Source organism: Lithobates pipiens, unplaced genomic scaffold (genome assembly GCF_037356315.1).
Source record: "Lithobates pipiens isolate NorthernLeopardFrog02 unplaced genomic scaffold, aLitPip1_a1.2 Scaffold_16, whole genome shotgun sequence".
In the NCBI taxonomy this organism is placed as follows: domain Eukaryota; kingdom Metazoa; phylum Chordata; class Amphibia; order Anura; family Ranidae; genus Lithobates; species Lithobates pipiens.
The window spans coordinates 543,225,809-543,243,589 of record NW_027507748.1 but is presented as its reverse complement, the minus strand read 5'-3'; the positions used below and the strand labels follow the sequence as shown (position 1 = coordinate 543,243,589).

The window sequence follows — 17,781 nt, the reverse complement described above, 5'->3', positions numbered from 1 at the left end:
GGCGTTTCCCTCTAAGAGTCTGGAATTTAGGGTAGACACTAAGTTGATCTCTTCAAAGTCGGACGCTTTTTGCTGGACTGTAACCAGAGAGAGGGGTTAGTTGTCTTTCCTTCCACCTAGGAGTACTTCCTAGGGTAGCCTGTTACCTACTCCATTGAGTCAGGTTTTCAAATACAGATCATTCCCTAGTTGTCAGGGATACCCCCTGCTAGTCAGCCTTTTGATCTGACTTCCACTAAACTTTATCTGGAGGGCGCAAGAGCTTCACCCCTGGAAACATTTCAAAGATGGCAGTACGTCCATCAGTAACTATCCCAGCCCATGGTGGTTCCCAGCCCATAGCAGTCATTCCTGTGACCATTCAGTGCGTGGAACTCTTGATCCTGGATAATAACTTGTGAAATTGTACAAAGGAATGAATCTTTCTGTGCTTCATTGATGAGGTGAAGCAGGCTGTCCTAGGATGGTTCAGACGTACTAACAATTTGTTCTATGCCGAGGATTTCCAAGCATTCGTTAAATGCTAGGATACGTGTATAAATGTAGCAGGCGTGTGTGCCCAAAAATAAATGCAGTTGCCGCTCCTTGAATTTTTGTTTTATATAAACTCAAAAGTCTTGGTTTGACTTGACCGCCGTGTGTGTGTGTGTGTGTGTGTGTGTGTATATATAGAGAGATATATAGATATAGAGATAATACTATATATATATATATATATATATATATATATATATATATATATATATAGTATCTCACCGAAATTAGAGAAAAGGTGCCGATAATGGCCCGGAAAATGCACAGTTTTTGCCGCGATTTTAGGTCGAATTGCTGATGGTTTTGCGGCTAATTCATGGCAGTTTTACTGCGTTTTTACCATAGTTACTGTGGCTATGGTGTGTTTTTCAATGGTTGTGACTCAAAAAGGTAACTGGTGCATTAATGATGCATTCTTGCTGTGTTTTTAATACATTTGAGCTGGGAGGCGCATTTTTTGTGCAGATTTGTATTTTTTTCTTCTGCCAAAAAATGCACCAAGCTGTATTTTTCACCCGCAGTGGAAGTGCATTCGACCAGTGTGAAGACATGCATAGAATTTAAAGGGATACATTTTTCTTGAGATTTTCTTGCGCTAAATGTAGCATTCATTGCCCACATTAAATTCAATATTAAATTGATTATCTTAATTAAAAAGTCAAATATAATATAAATATGTCAATTATACTAGACTTTTTAATTCAGATATTCAATTTAAATTAATATGAATTTATTGTGGGCCTTGAATGGCACATTTAGCAAAAAAAATAAAATTTTTTATTTTTTTCCCAGTTTGAGCAATCCCATCCCTTCTTTTTTGCTAGGAAGTGTCTGTTGTTGGAAGGTCTTGTACATCCTGAAGAGTTGATAAGCTATATAGATATACTACTACAAATTTTCCCCAAGAGGGAAAGTCTGCAGTCCTTGTGGGACATGATTAAAGATAGATAAATCCTCTTCTGTGACTGAACTATGGTCTTCTGGGGAAAGCTCCTTAGAAACCCCCTCTTCCCATGTTCTTTCTGTTGAATTTTCCTAATATTAATGGTAGGACTCCTACCCATCGCTCCTCAGAGGATTCTGTTCCTATTGAGGTTAGATGATTCTTAGAAACATTCTTTCATGTTTTGTAGGCCTGCTGTGTGGTTATCATGCCTCTGTGGGTGTTTGGAAGGATTTCTTCTCTTCTCTCTTTTTTTTTTTTTTTTTTTTTTTACCTTCCCGATGTTTTTTTTATGCCAGTTTATGTTAAGAGATGTTCTCACGCCTGACCTACCCTCTCTTTTATAAAGGTTCAGTTTTTGTCAGCTGAGTTTTTCCCTCGTCTCTGTTTACATTTAATGCTGTGAGGGCTCTTGCATCCATATCTCCATAAAAGACTAGTTATCTTTCAGATAACATCCGGTCTTTTTTTTTTTTTTTCCCTTTCCCTAAAGTAAAGCCTTAGGAATAGTCGCCCTAACATGCATGTTTGCCAGTTTTGTTTTTTTCCCTTGAAAGGTTTTTTCTGTCCAAGCCTAAGGCAGGCCATTAAATATAAGTAGCAAACTTTGGTTGCAAGAAAGAAAATCGCACCATCTATGGCAGACCTAAGTACCCAAAAGGAATACATTTCTGCTCCATTCATTCTGTTCCAAAGACTTTTTTGGCTTCGTACTCTTGATTAGACCATTTATACATGGTGTGGCTGGTGTTAATCCCTGACTTTGTTTTCCATTGGCATTTTCATTTCTTCAAAAACCTCTATTTCAACCGCCCATGATATCCCATTGAAGGATCTCACTACTAAAGTTGCCTTTTTTGGTAGGCATTACCTCAGTTAAGTATGACTGAAAATACTAATGCGCTCCACCTAACTAATTAATAAATGTCTAAAATATAATATATACTAAGGAAGCAGCCAGCACGAAATGGTGATCTCTACACCAGCATAGAATATATAAAATGAATAAATAAATGCGGCGCTGCCTAAAAAATTTAAAGTGCAATAACTAAAATAAATAGTACACTACAAGTGCAAGGGTGAATCTGTCTCACTACAGTGATAAAATATGCAACAATGGAACAATGAGTATAGTGCATCTAATATGCAATATAATAAATAATCATATACGTGCATAAATAATCAAAATCCATAGGTGAAATTAATTCCAAAATATAAAATTGCAAAAAAATATAAAATGCCAAATAGGTATTAATGTGCAAAATACAATAATAGACGGTGATCATCAAAAAAAAGTCCATGCATATAATTAGTGACCATATAATAAAGTCCATGCAAAAAAACTTTTGAAGTGATTTCCAATATGTGACAATCCACTGCAAGCTTCAGTGCCCAACTAGTGCACCACCAGTTTCCCCCAGCCTCTCACCTCAAGTATATGGCAAAAAAGCGCTGTATATACCCAGATGTTACTCCATCCTTATCCATCCAGCCTCAGTTATATACCGCTGTATATATACAGTTATTGCTTTCCCAATTTCTCCAAATATATCCAGTTAAAATTGGTGGTACATATGGGATGGAAGAAAAACAAGGGGGGCTCTCATGTGTAGTATTAAAACACAGCTTTAATAGAACAATATATCAACACTTACATGTAAACATATGACAGCAAACTCGTAGCCGACACGAACTTCCGGTCTTAACCTCAGTTAAGCATGTTTCTGAGCTTGCGCCTCTTTCTTGTAAGGAGTTTTTTCTCATTTTTCATATATATGGTCGTCCTGAGACCTAGACTTTCCTTATTACCCAAGTTGGTCTTTTCCTTTTATTTCTATGAGGGTATAATCCTGCTTTCTTCTGTTCTGCCCTGAAACGCAGCAAAGATTTAACTTCATTGTCTAGATGTGGTCAGAGCAGTTAGAGTTTTCCTAGCTGTAACTGCTTTCTTCCAAAAAAACTATTCTGTTTTTTGTCCTCACTGCAGTCCCCAAGAAAGGTCATCCTGCTTCCTCTTCTACTATAGCTGGGTGGCTGATGTAGCTCATTTTCAGGGCTTATGTCTTGAAGAAACACGGTTTCTCTTTCCTATTAGGGCCGACTCAACTAGATTTGTTGCTGCCTCTTGGGCTTTTCAGCATCAAGCATTTGTTTCACAGGTCCGCAAAACTGCTACCTGGTGTTCTGTCCATAGCTTCTCCTAGTTTTACTGGGTGCATTGATGGTGTGAGCTTCAGCTGTAAGATGCTTTGTGCTATCATCTGAGCAATTCGGTTCTGTTGATCCTTGTTTCCTTGTGGGACCTGTTTGCCATTGCTTTATTGTTGCTCACCCCGTTTTGTTTGGGGACCACTCGATGGTGCATTACTTCCTTTCCTGTGTTTGTACAATTTGGGATAATGGGAATTTATCTAAAGTAGGGAACACAGGTCTTGCCCCCTCTTCTGTTTCTTTTTGCTTGCTACAAAACTTGAGTCCCACAGAGTGGGTGTGGGGTTATCTGAGGGTGGCCGGGGGGGGGGGGGGCATACCCAGAATAGCTCCCAGACACCTGAAGTTAGCAGCATTTTAAAGAAATTGTAAAGGTACATACAAAAAACAAGCATATCTATACTTGCCTACTCTGTACAATGGAATCGCACAGAGCAACAGGAAACCTCCCCTTTTCGGGTCCCACGCTGGTGCTCCTGGCCCTTCCTTTATGGCTAGTGCAGCACAGGTGCATGCTCGCACCCAAGTCCCTCTGCTGCGTCCATTGACACAGACAGCAAGATTCGGCCCCGCACCCCATTTCCTCGTCACTGGCTTTGATTGACAGCACTGAGAGCCAATGGCTCCCAGTCCCCCAGCAAAGCCAGCGAGACCCAGAAGTGAGGGGAGAAAAGATCTTCAGACGTGCACGGCACAGGATCAAATGCGCTCTCGGGTAAGTAAAAGAGTAGGGATGCTGACACCTACTAAACATTTTTTTTTTTTTTAATGTTTAGACTTTACATACTTTTTATTATTTTTTGTTTTGTTTTTTTGATATCTTGTGTTCTGTGATGGACTCCAGGATCTGGAATTTATGCAAGTCAAAATTCCAGTTTTCTGTAAGCATTGCATAATTCATATTGAGTTTTCTTAATTTCACATTTAATCATACATCGGTGTCAGTATGTAAATTTTTGTTGGCTGGATTTTGAGTAATATTGTGCTCAAAATTGCTTTTGACATGTGGTTATTGCAATGTAATCTTTGACTCTTTTTTTTTTTTTGCAGCAAAAAGCCAAAGATAATCGTGCGGCACATCGCATAAACAAGGTACAGAAGGTAAACCCATGAATTCTTTTGATCCAAGTTTGCATGATTTATTTGACTGTTTCCTCTGTTGCTGTATGTGTAGGGCATTTCTTAATCACAAGTCACCTTTTCCAGATCTTTTCATGGAAGCACATGTGTAATGGGTGCTGCTTCTCTTTTAAACTAATTAAATAATGCAACCTTTCAGGTGGCTGGAAGTCTTTAAAACATCTGCTAATCGTTCCAGGGGACAGATGTCTCCACTTTTGCAGTAATTTTTGCGAAAACGCCTCTGTGTTGCCATTTAAACAGAATACTCACTACAGCAATATTTTCTTATTTTTTTTTTTGTCTCTTATCCCTCCCTCTTTCGTTGTTTTATAGTAAAGCTGTAGTCCTCAGGGTCCATAATAGAATCTGTCTTTATATCTGACACAGTAGATTCACGTTTTTTTTTTTTTTTCTGGAAGCAGACTAGTTGTTTGTGGCCCCTTTACTGGAGTGCCTAATTTGTGTTAATTCTGTTGTGCTTGAGCTGTATGTTAAGTGGGGCAACTAAACTGTGCAGTGAAGAGAATCTGGTTCTATACTTTTAATGTTAAATGGAGTACAAAACTAAGCTCAGTACTTTGGGAATACTATCCATTGATTATTCAGAAGTCTTATTTTCTTAAACAATGTCCAAACCCAAAAACAAAAGGTGTTACATCTTACTAGTCCTTAGTTTTTTTTTTTTTCCCCCAGACTAATTACATTTACTCCAAGTGCAGAAAAATATTTGTTGACCCTAGATCTGGAAACCAGTGTCCTTATTTCCTTCTTCAGTTCAATATATCAAACAATGTTGTGAGCTTCCTCATTTATTTTCTGTGAACAATAAAACTTGTCCTACTTATGCAATGGAAATCAGGAAGGGGGAAGGTGTTTGTATTTGCTGAAGTAGTAGTGTTGTTACCCTAGGGAACTCTCCTAATTTTAGAGCACAGATGAGCATAGTCTCCTAGGACAGAAAATGTGTTTTTGGCAGGACCACAAAGTGAAAATAAAGAAAAAAGCCAGAAAAAAAAGTAACCCAATACATCCAGTATGCCAAAATCTACAGTTAAATTTTTTGATTTTTGGGCTTAGTATTTTTAAAACCAAACAGTTTTTTTTCTTTTCATTTTGAATACAGTAGGAAACGGTTACAAACCCCTGTCAGATCTTTCACTCTATGCATCCCGAGCCAAAAGATTCCCCTCACTTCCTGTCTTCACATAACAGTGAGGAAATCTTTCCAAAGTTGAGTAAACTTTTTAGGTAATTGTAACTGGAATAATAGAATGTTTCCTTATGATTTGTGTTATGGTATTTAGTGACCACTGAAAATCAGATTTCCCCCCACTTTCCCAGTGCTAGCGGTCACCAGGACAAATGAAGTAAATTGTAGACAGAGCAATAAAAACTGGACAGGCATCTCTTCGCTCCTATCTAAAAAGAAAAGTTTTGCACTTGAGACACAATTCAAGTCTGTAGTCTGCTCTTTCTCAGTTTCTGTGTGGCAAAGGAGTACTTCAATTCTGTCCAATGTTTTGTAGTGTTAGTGATTTTGTTGGTAGACACACGCTTTAAATGCCTTTAAATTCTGCACATTCATTACTTGTAGTAATTGGCATGTCCTGTCTTTTTTTTTTATTTATGGAAATTGTTTGATCTTGTTCGTTTTCTGACTGTCTTTGATTACTGGTTCTACAGCAGGCTGAAAGTCAGATCAATAAGCAATCCAAAGTAGAAGGTGTACGGAAAGCAGAGCGCCCAGTGCTTCAGCTTCAGATGCCATTGCAACCAGGGTCCCAGACGGCAGTGAATCCAGATTATCGACCTGGAACATCAGGACAAGATCTCTTTATATCTAGTGGCTCGGCAGTGTCTACCTCTTCGGACTTATTTTTGAAACCTACATCGGCTAGCACTCCAGGAACCGAATCTTCTAATGACATGTTTTTCAAACTGCCCCCTCAGTCTCCATCCCAAGAGCACTTTCCTACTTCACCTGCATATTCACTGGACCCCCGATATCCGTCTTCCGTCACACAGTCTCCAGCATCTGGTGGAGGCTTTCAGACTCTTTCTGGGACAGAGCTTCAAAATTCACTGAATACACAGAATACAACTCAAAGCATGGAATACCAGACTTGCCATTCATCCACTCCACATCATCAAACAGAGTCCTTCATCCAACCACGGTACTCTACAGGATCCCTTGATAATCTTTCATTGGTTGGAAGTCCTGGATCTAGGCCTTGCCAGCAGTCTGAAATCAAAATTGAGCCAATGATGTCTCCTACTCGTTACATAGATCCAAAGAGACAGACTGATGGAGGGCTTCAACTTAAGAAAGATGATGTTGGATCTCCTAGTTTTTCACACTGTGCTGGGTCTGATGGAACAAATGAGATGAAATGTGATGTGTTCAAAGCACCCCTAACCCCTCGTATGTCCCAGATGGAACCTCACAGCCCTGCTCCATCACACAGAGATGCGCACATGCAAGCACAGGTGGCATCACCACAGCATCATTCAGAAATGTATAGGCAAACGTCCACCACCCCATACACAGATCCTTACTCCCAGCCACCTCTAACTCCTAGACCTCAGCCTGTAGAAGGTATATTGGCTTCTCGACCACTGTCCTCTGATCCTTTCACTCGTGTCCCTACAAGCCCACAGTCACAAGGGAGCTCCCAGTCACCTTTAACACCTAGACCATTGTCAACTGAAGCTTTTTGCCCATCCCCAGTCACTCCACGTTTTCAATCTCCAGACCCATACTCCCGTCCACCTTCCCGACCACAGTCTCGGGATCCGTTTGCCCCTCCTCACAAACCACCTCGTCCTTCAGTTATGGATGGTGGGTTTAAACCAGCAGCACAAATTTCTCATGCTTCTGGCAGTACAAACTATTCACAGTCTATGGATGCCCATACCAAAGTACAGGCAAGCCAGCAGCAAGCTTCTTTGTTTTCACGATCTCCTGGAGCCAATGTGTATCAGAGTTCTCAAAACCAATCGTGCTTCACTTTTCCTCATTCTCCTGGAGATGGTGTGAAAAGTTCTCCTTCTCACCAGCCCCATTTAACTCCTTCCCATTCAACAAGCAGTCATTTTGCCCCAAGCAAACCACAATGTTATACCTCTCCCAGTGGCAGTACGGCTACCTCCTTTCACCCTGCAGGTAGTCCACACTCATCTGGAAATAGTAGCACTTCAGAACTATATGCTCAGTCCCCACTCCGTCCTCCTTCAGTATTACCCCAAGAAGCACCTTATCAGTCCCCAGCTTCTAGCCAGCGCACAGGCCTTAACTCTCCGGCAGAGAAACAAAGGGAAGATATTGTTGCCATTCCTAATTCTCTTGGCAGTACTGCTAAGGAAGTACCAGAGCTACAAGGAACACCTGAAGCTGCTCTTAGCAACCTCAGCCAGTCTGAACAGGAGAAACAAAGACAGGTATGTCTGATTTTATATATGGTGGGACACAGAAATTGTCCTAATTGCTGTATATGTAGCAAATGCTAAAATGTCTTTATTACATCTAGCGACAGAGGCTGCGAGAGCTTCTTATCAGGCAGCAAATCCAGAGGAATACATTGAGGCAGGAGAAAGAAGCTGCTGCTGCTGCCTTAAGCACACCCCAACCAGGATGGAGTGGAGAACCTGGTGGGCAAGGGTATGATCCATCAGGGAGGCTTTCTGTGTATCCAACACAAGTGAGTTTTCACACCTAATGCATAAGATTTTATGTGTGGGAGGTGTTTTTTTATTTTTTATTTTTTGTTATAAATGATGCACGCTAGGCTTGAGTAATTGATACATGCAGAATGTTTACAGCTAAGGATAAAGGGGGTACAAGGGAATATGTCCTCTTGCATTAATGCTAAGGGTTAAAGAGATGGATTTCATCCAATTGTTTGCTTTTTATTTCTTGTATTCTTTTACTGTACAGATTAAAAATGAAATTGGAGTAATTCCGCCGTCTCCCGGCACTCCAAAAGTTTCTGGTCAAGTAGTACCATCGCCATTTCCACAAGAGGAGCGACTGAGTACACCTTTGCCTTCACCTGCTGCTGTTGATATTTCTACCAGGTACTTTCTGTCATTTTTGTAATAAGTTTATTGTATGAAATTTCCAGTCATAAAAACTTAAATCCTGTTGCTCGCTTCCCAAGAATATTAGTCCGCCCAAATGTCCACATAAACGTATACATCCCATAATAGTTTCCCCCCCCCATGGCAGATAAAAACAATAAGGCAATGGGATACAGCCACTTAACAATAAACACTTAAACCCCACCTCAAACTATTTAGCAGTCTGAAAGGTGTAATTATTGATCTTCATATATTTCTTAAAGGAAATTGTTGATAAATTTACTGTCCCAAGTGAAGAAGCCTCTCCAACTTTCGAACACAAACCACGCATTTAGAACCCATGATAACGGGTAAAATGAAATACTGAATCCGGTGTGGTTGTACTGGGAGTCTGGTTAGGCAAACCAGACTGGGCTTCTTAGGTCACCCTGTGCCCATAATAAACACAGGGTGACTTGCACATAAGAGGGGCCTGGGGAGCTGGAAAATGGGTTTCCTGGCCTCTCTAAGGTTAGCTGGGTTCCACGTGCACCCCGCCCAAAGTGACTCAGATGTCAACATTGCATAAAGAGGTTTATTTGCATTTTTGTACATTCCACACAGTCATGCCCCAATCTTGATTTAATTATTTATTTTTTTTAGTTATAATGTATGAACTATATGTTAAAATGCTACGCGTGTGTAAACACCAGTCTCAATTGTAATGCAATGTTTGTTTTTGTTTTCTTTTTGGTTTAGACATTCTTCTGAAACACCACAGGCCTTCTATTCAAGGGGCTCTTACCCTGATCAGCAAAATGTCTGGCAGCCACCAGTGACAGCACAAAGGAATATGGCACCTGTTAGGTTTCCGGAAGTGAATCGTCCATTACAAAGTCCTACTATGGGCAGTGCAGGAATAGTGCGTTTACCATTTCCTGGAGATCAGCTCCCCTCTTCGGTCACTGTTGGTGGCGCGCCCTATATTGAGCTGCGTCATAATCATGGACAGAAGCTACCAGTCGGTGGGCCTTTTTCACCACCTGGCTCTCAAAACAGGCCCCGCTTTTTTTTACCAAATGATGGTACCAGCTCATTGTTGATGACAGGTGTAATTAGAGGCGAGGGTAATCCTTTACAAGTACCAGTAATAAGGAATCAATTAATACAGCCTCAGAAAGTTGTGGCTGCTACTTCTCCATCAGTTCCTCAGGGCAGAAACATTATTCATGTCCCACAAACACTTCAGACTAAAGTGGAAGCTGTTCCAGAGATCCCTCGGCAACAAACGGGTGATCCACCTACTCCAGCCACCTCACAGACTGAAAATTCAAAGGAAGCTTCTGTTGCTAGCATTGGAGCTAATAGAGTACAATGTGAGGAGCCTCCAGAGCTTGATGTTGATTTTGATTCACATAAAGACCTGGAAGATGATGATTTGGCAAATTTGAGCCTAGATGTTGCTAAAGCGGATGATGATTTGGACAACCTTGATAACCTTGAAACAAATGATCCACATTTAGATGATCTTCTGAACGGTGATGAGTTTGACCTCCTTGCCTATACAGACCCAGAATTGGACACAGGAGATAAAAAAGATATTTTCAATGAACATTTGCGTCTAGTTGAATCTGCAAATGAAAAAGCTGAAGAAGAGGCAATGCTTAAAATGGATCCCGTTGTAGAGGCGAAAACAGATGCTCTGCCAAACAAGTTACAGCAAGATTTACAAGATAAAGCAAAAGTTGAAATAACCAAAGATAAACTAGCAGGAGGCTTAGGACTTGATTTGGGCCGTGGGAGTACTTCCCAAGTCCCTTCCAGTGTGGAAACAAATCAGTCTTCGTACCAAGGCGATTTAAAACCAAAGCTAGAAGACAGTGGCTTGAAGGCTAATACCTGTCAGTTTTCTGCTAGCAATTCAATCAATATTAAAACTGAATCATCCCTTGGAACAGAAAAGGTTTCACTAGGTTTATTAAAATCTGGACCTAGTCTTCATACTGCTAGTACAAATGTTGTTCAAGCCACAAATCAGAGTGGCTCCCTTTTTCCAAGTAAAGATTCTTCAGGTATGGCTAATTCAAGCAACCTAATGTTAGGGAAATTTGATTTGGATGAAGGTCCACTAAGCCTGCAGTGCAATCGACAGTCTCCCAGTGATGATCTAGATAAGATGGAGAGTTCTCTTGTAGCAAGTGAACTCCCGCTACTAATAGAGGACCTTCTAGAACACGAGAAAAAAGAACAACAGAAAAAGCAAATGCTGACATCCCAGCATCCAGAAGGTGTACAGCCTCATCCAATGTTAACCAGCTCATCCATACCCAATTCTACAGCACCTCACCTTCAACAAGATGGACATCAAGCAAACTTAGTTGGAATAGGCCTAGTACCTAGGCATCATGGCGCAGGTTCTGGTCCACCACTTTTATCTTCTCAGCAGCAAATGCAGCAGAGACTTGGTGCACAAGCTAGCGCTACACTAGAGTCACCCATGCATATTGCAGCTAACCAGAGTCACATGCTTGGTGGTCAACACTTGGTACAAGCTAGTGGTCATCAGCAGCAAGCACTTCCTCAAAAACCAATTTTGGGCCAGCAGATGATAATGAAGCAGCAGCAACAACAACAGCAGTTGGTTATACAGCAACAGCCGCAGCAACTGGCAAACAACTTTTTCCCAGATACAGGTATCTTTATTGCTTCTAAGAAAAAAAAGGTTTTGTCTCCTATATTTCTTTTAAATATTTTGAGTGCAGAACCATAGCTGCTTTTAGGATTAAAGTAGTAGTAAATTTGCAGTAGGAGACTAACAAAAAAAGTGCCCCCTTGCAGGTTTAAGTCATAATGTACTAGTATGCACTGCGTACTAGTACTTTATGAAAAACTTGCCTACAGACAGGGCCGCCTAGTGCTGGACTGTCATGGCTTTCTCTCTGGTGCTTCCATGTTAACCCGGTCTTCCAGGTTCCAATTCTGCTATTTATATAGCCGTGCTAAGGTGACATCACTCACTTCGCTGTGGCACACAAAGCGGCCCGTAAACGCCGTCTGGGCTGGGCATGCGCGGTTTAGATCGCATTACCCGCTGACTGGCAAGGAGATCATTTATGCCAGAAGAGACCTCTAGGGTCTCTCCTGTTATAAACACCCTGCCTGTCAATGGGTTTTTACAGAAGACACTTTACTACCACTTTTAAGTAGCTTGAGGTTTATATTGCAACAATTTAGTCTATCATCTTCCTAAAGACTGCTTGTAACACAAATTACCTGGCTATATATCAGATTCCCATACTAAATCCTGAAAAGAAAAAGCAGCGCACAATGGAAATCGCATGAAAACGTATTAGTCTTTAGATAAGTAACATGATGAATTTATTGCACTAAGAGTCAAATATAAAAAGTTGCAGCAACGGTCAATAGTAGTATAGATACTTGTAGATGGTTGCAGAACAGTAATAAAAGCATATAGCTAATCTACTTTAAATAGGAGCGATTAAAGAACTGTTGATCTGGAATGTGTACTGTGCTTGGTGTGTTTTTGCCCTGTCAAATTCTAATTTTAGTTTAAATCAGGGCTCGACAAAACCCGGGCGCCCGGTCGCATTTGCGACTAGAATTCCAGACCTGGCGCCTGGGGCAGCACAGCTGGGGGTATGCTGTCTCCGTGCCCCCCCCCGGCGCGATCGCGTCGGGCCGCGCCGCCGCCGGCCGGTAATTTAGCCCCCGGCTTTGAGGCCTTCTACGATCCTATGGTTCCTTCTGTAATCTGGCGCCCTCTTGTGGTGGCCGTTGGAATTACAACCAGCAATGCTAATGGATGTAATGCTAATTTTCCCTGTCTGCCAGCCTATCTTTCTTCCCTTTACTCAGAACCCCTAAAAATTATATATATATTTTATTCTAACACCCTAGAGAATAAAATGGTGGTCGTTGCAATACTGTTTGTCACACCGTATTTGCACAGCGGACTTACAAGCGCACTTTTTTGGGGAAAATGTATTTAATAAAAAAAAAAAAAATAAGACAGTAAAGTTAGCCCAATTTTTTTTAATATTGTGAAAGATAATGTTGCGTCGAGTAAATCGATACCAAACATGTCATGCTTCAAAATTGCGCCCGCTCATCGAATGGCGACAAACTTTTACCCTTTAAAATCTCCATAGGCGACATTTAAAAAATTCTACAGGTTGCACTTTTTAAGTTACAGAGGAGGTCTGGGGCTAGAATTATTGCTCTCACTCTACCGATCGCAGCGATACCTCACATGTGTGGTTTGAACACCGCTTTCATATATGCGTTCGCTTCTGCACGCAAGCTTGGCGGGACAGGGCGCGTTTAAAATATTTTTTTTTTATTTTAACTTTTATTTTTATTTTTTTCACTGTTCTTTAAAAAAAAAAAAAAAAAAATGTGTGTCACTTTTGTTCCTATTACAAGGAATGTAAAAATCCCTTGTAATAGAAAAAAGCATGACAGGTCCTCTTGTATATGAGATCTGGGGTCAGAGAGACCTCACATCTCATATTTACACTAAAATGCAATTTAAAAAAAAAAATTGTCATTTGAAAAAAAAAAAAAAAATGTCCCTCTAAGAGCTATGGGGGGCAATGACTTGGAGACAGGTGGGGGGCTTGGGGCTATCTTCCCCTCACTTGTCTCCATGTCAGGCCAGGGACAGGTCCGGATCGCCATCACGGACCCGGCTCCTAACTTTTTTAGCTGGCTCCTAGATTCCAAGCAAATTTGTCAACCCCTGGTTTAAATGGTCTTTGAAGCATGATTTAAAAAACATATTTTCAAGCCTCTGTGATATCACTATTCAGTTATAGATTTCCTGTAATGTCAATGGAGTCAACTAGATAAATCTAACACCAGCAATTGAGCAGAGGCTGGCATTGAGCTCTAATTGCCCTGTTTGCCCAAAACCGACATTTCAAACTCTTCTCTGGTGACTAAATTGTAATATATGAATTTCTTTTTATTTCAGATCTTGACAAATTTGCAGCAGATGATATTCTGGATCCTATTGCCAAGGCAAAGATGGTTGCATTGAAAGGAATTAAAAAGGTTATGGCTCAGGGGAGCATCGGTGTCACACCAGGCATTAATAGGTATTAAACAATGTTGCCTTTACAGTTTACAAATATATATATTTAAAAAAATTAAAAATTCTCATGCTCACCACACATAACACTACAGTGTTATGGCTTTCACACCTGCTGGTCTGTTTTCACGGACTCCCCTTGCTCAGTGGGGATCTATCCATTGATCCCCGCTGAGTCAGCAGGTGAGGAGTCCATCTCTGCTCACAATGCAGGGATGGACCTGTCAGAGCCCCACTCTCCTCTATGGGAGATCAGATAAAAACGGACCGCTTTTTTTCTTGTTTAAAAATAAACAAACCTGTTATTTTTACCTGCGCTGTGCAGTGGTTTTGCACAGAGCAGCCCAGAGCCTCCTCTTCTCTGGTCAATCGCTGGTGCTCCTGGTTCCTCCCTCCTGTCGAGTACCCACATAGCAAGCAGCTTAATATGAGGACACTCGAGCCAAGCCACTGATCTGGGTGTTCATTCAGATGTGGAGCCATGGATCATCCTGCGCCTCTCTCTCCTCATTGGCTAACTGGCTTTGATTGACAGCAGCAGAAGCCAATGGCACCTGTGTGTCTCAGCCAGTCAGGAAGGAGTGTCCCAGAGTCTTGTGCAACATCACTGGATCAAGATGGGGCTGAGGGGGGGCTGCTGCACACAGATTTTTTTTATCTTAATGCATAGAATGCATTAAGAAAAAAAACGTCTGCCTTTAACTTTGCCAAATTGTATATAAATTATACCACGCTTTGATACACCTATCGTTTCAACCCAATCAATATGTGCAGAACTTTAATTTTAAAAAAATATAGACCAAAAATAAACATGGTGCACATGGGGGAAGGGAAAAAGGTAGTGCATAGAAAATATAAAACCCTAGTCCATTAGTCCATTTTTCTTTAAAATAATCTTCCAACTATACATGTACAGAAACAAAGATGAGATATTGTTCCTGCCAACTCTTGACACACTCACCTTCAGCGTTGAACTGACATTTTATTTTTTCTAGGCACTACCTTTTGTTTTTTTGTCCTTCATTTTCCTTTTTTTGCATTGGTTAGATTTCTTTGAGTTGAAGATCTACACGTAAGCTTCAGTTGGAGCTTTAGGTGTATTGAAGCGCAGTATAAATATAATATTTTGCAGTTTTATTCCTTTTGCCAATTCATTTTCCCTAATGCAGCCTTAAAGTGATTATAAAGTCTTGTTATTTAAAAAAAAAAAAAAGAAGATACCTGCTCTATGCAGTCGCTTTGCACAGAGCAACCCAGATCCTCCTCTTCTCAGGTCCCTCTTCGGTGCTCCTGGCCCCTCACTCCTGCTGAGTGCCCCCACAGCAGACAGCTTGCTATGGGGGCATCCAAGCTGAGTTACAGCTCCCTGTGGCCATTTGCATTAAGGTGAAAAAACTCCTGACACTTTAAATCCTCAGGAAAGTATCAAAACATGCATGCTCAGGAGCTCCCAGCTCCTTCAAAGTCAAAGCACCTGCATGCTCTGAACCACCTTTTGCCTCAGGGAAGTCTCTACTGGTAGCATCACAAGGCGGGTTCAGGAAAATTCTACTCATCTGTTCATGTTAACAAAGCCCAATGGGGGGATATTTGTCCTCTCCAACAAATACCTTAAAATTCAAAAATTTTGTATGGAACACACAAGGTCAGGAATGTCCTCTCTGAGACGATGAAATCACATCTGTGGACATACAAAATTCCTATCTGTCATGATTTTAACAGCTCAATGATTTGTATGTTTTTCAGTGGCAGATGACCATTTCCACTTCTGAAGGTTTTATCTCTTGAAACTTCAGAAAATGTCCAACGGACAATTTAGCTGTTCCAAGCTTTTGGCTTGGTGATCATTTTGAAAAGATCTGTCCTCTAGCCTTCCATGCACCCAGTATACGTGGGTCTGATCCTGGATGTATTCCAAACTAAAGTCTTTCTTCCAAAAAAAGTTATTTCGAGGAGCTCATACTCAGAAATTGAGATCTAAGACAAATCCCACAGTGAAATTTGCCATGAGAGTTCTGGGTCTAATGGTTTCCTCCTTCAAGACAGTACCCTTTTGCCCATTTCCACGCAAGAACTTTCCAACTAAATGTCCTGCCACCATCATGCTGGATAAGGCATTGTTCATCACCCAACTGTTCTTGAATGGTTGTGAGAAATTACTCTCGGAGGATGTTTTCTTACCATTCTTTCTTCGTGGCTGTGTTCTTAGGCAAAATTGTGAGTGAGCCCACTCCTTGGCTGACCAGCAACTTCACACATGAATGGGCTCAGGATGCTTTACTGTTGGCATGGCACAGGACTGATGGTAACACTCACCTTTTTCTTCCCTGGACAAGGTTTCTTTCGGATGCCCCAAACAATCGGAAAAAAGATTCATCTGAGAAAATTACTTTACCCCAGTCCTCAGCAGTCCAATCCCTGTACCAGAATATCAGTCTGTCCCTGATGATTTTCCTGGAGTTCTCTGTGGCCCTTGAAACTAGGCCAGCCTCCAAAAGTCTTTTCCTCACTGTGTGTGCAGATGCACTCACACCTACCTGCTGCCATTCCTGAGCAAACTCTACCCTGATCCCACAGCTGAACCAACTGTAGGAGACGGTCCTGGTGCTTGCTGGACTTTCTTGGGTGCCCTGAAGCCTTCACACATGCAGTGAAAATTGTTTTTTATGGGATCAAGTTCAATTTCATGGCAAAGAGGGACTTTACAATTACCGTATTTATTGGCGTACAACACTCAGGCGTACAACACTCACCTTCGTTTTAAGAGGCAAGTTTCTGAAAAAAAAAAAGTTTTTAAATACCGTAAAGAACTTTGAAGCAAAATAAGGGTCGCAGTCTAAGACAGACTCGCCATTATCCATCAGGAAAGCCTCGCCATTGCAAATTTAACGCAGCCTGCACAGTGCCCATCATGCTGCCTCTCACTTGCTGGATTTCTTTCCCCCTGATTTTCAGGGTGGAAAAGTGCGTGTTATACGCTGATAAATACGGTAATTACAATTCATCAGATCACGCTTTATAACTTTTTTTTTTTTATGTATATGCAAATTGCCATCATAAATACCAGGCAGCAGACTTTGGAAATTTTGGTGTCATTCTCAAAACTTTTGGCCACAGCTGTACACTGAACAGGCCTGTCTCCTGGTGCAGGCATCCAGTGGCAGTAGCTGGGAAGATTTTAATTGCTCTGTGGGAGATATTCTCCCAAATGTATATCTTTGTTCCCCTTTTGCTGACCATTTTTTCATAGTCTCTGTATGTTGCTAGATCTGGGGGAGTAATGAGCAACTTCAAACCTGTTTGTCTCATGGAGCAATGCTCTACTTTGCCTGTGAGGTCATTCCTCACTTTTCACTTTGTGTATTTTTTACTATCCTTGGTCAGACATTGTTCACCCCCATGTAACCAGATGGGCATTGCCGATGACTGCATTGGGCGTGAGATTCTTCAGGTAGCTGTTGAGCCGCAGGCAGTTCCCAGTATATTGGTAGACATTTTAACATTTGATTTTGCTGTTCACCCCTCAGTTGGACTGCTGTTGAATGTCCTAAAGATAATAGACTTCTTGTGTCTCAATAGATAAAAAAGAAAACCCGATTTTTGTACTTTCTTATTTTGTTACTGTAAAAATTATTTCCTTAAGAGTTCATTAAACCTTTTTCTGCTGCCAACTTAAGCTTTACATCAGTAGTAGCTGGGATTTTTATGCACCCTCCTGTCTACTACAGCAGCTAGCAATGCTGTCAAGTCTGACAAGCCAACTTGTCAGCTTTAAAGAGGAAGTAAACCCTGATGAGTTTACTTC

The 17,781-nt window shown here is 41.1% G+C and overlaps 1 protein-coding gene across 2 annotated transcripts in view; it reads left to right on the top strand.

Moving 5' to 3' along the window:
• Window positions 1-17,781, top strand: part of KMT2D (lysine methyltransferase 2D) — a 210,520-nt gene that overhangs the window by 127,084 nt on the left and 65,655 nt on the right. The window contains exons 29-34 of one of the 2 annotated variants that reach the window (XM_077483335.1): window positions 4,739-4,789; window positions 6,494-8,248; window positions 8,338-8,508; window positions 8,745-8,884; window positions 9,626-11,559; window positions 13,860-13,983. In XM_077483335.1, coding sequence (XP_077339461.1) covers window positions 4,739-4,789; window positions 6,494-8,248; window positions 8,338-8,508; window positions 8,745-8,884; window positions 9,626-11,559; window positions 13,860-13,983 — 4,175 coding nt within the window. The remainder of the gene's footprint in view (window positions 1-4,738; window positions 4,790-6,493; window positions 8,249-8,337; window positions 8,509-8,744; window positions 8,885-9,625; window positions 11,560-13,859; window positions 13,984-17,781) is intronic. The other variant, XM_077483334.1, reaches the window with a different exon arrangement.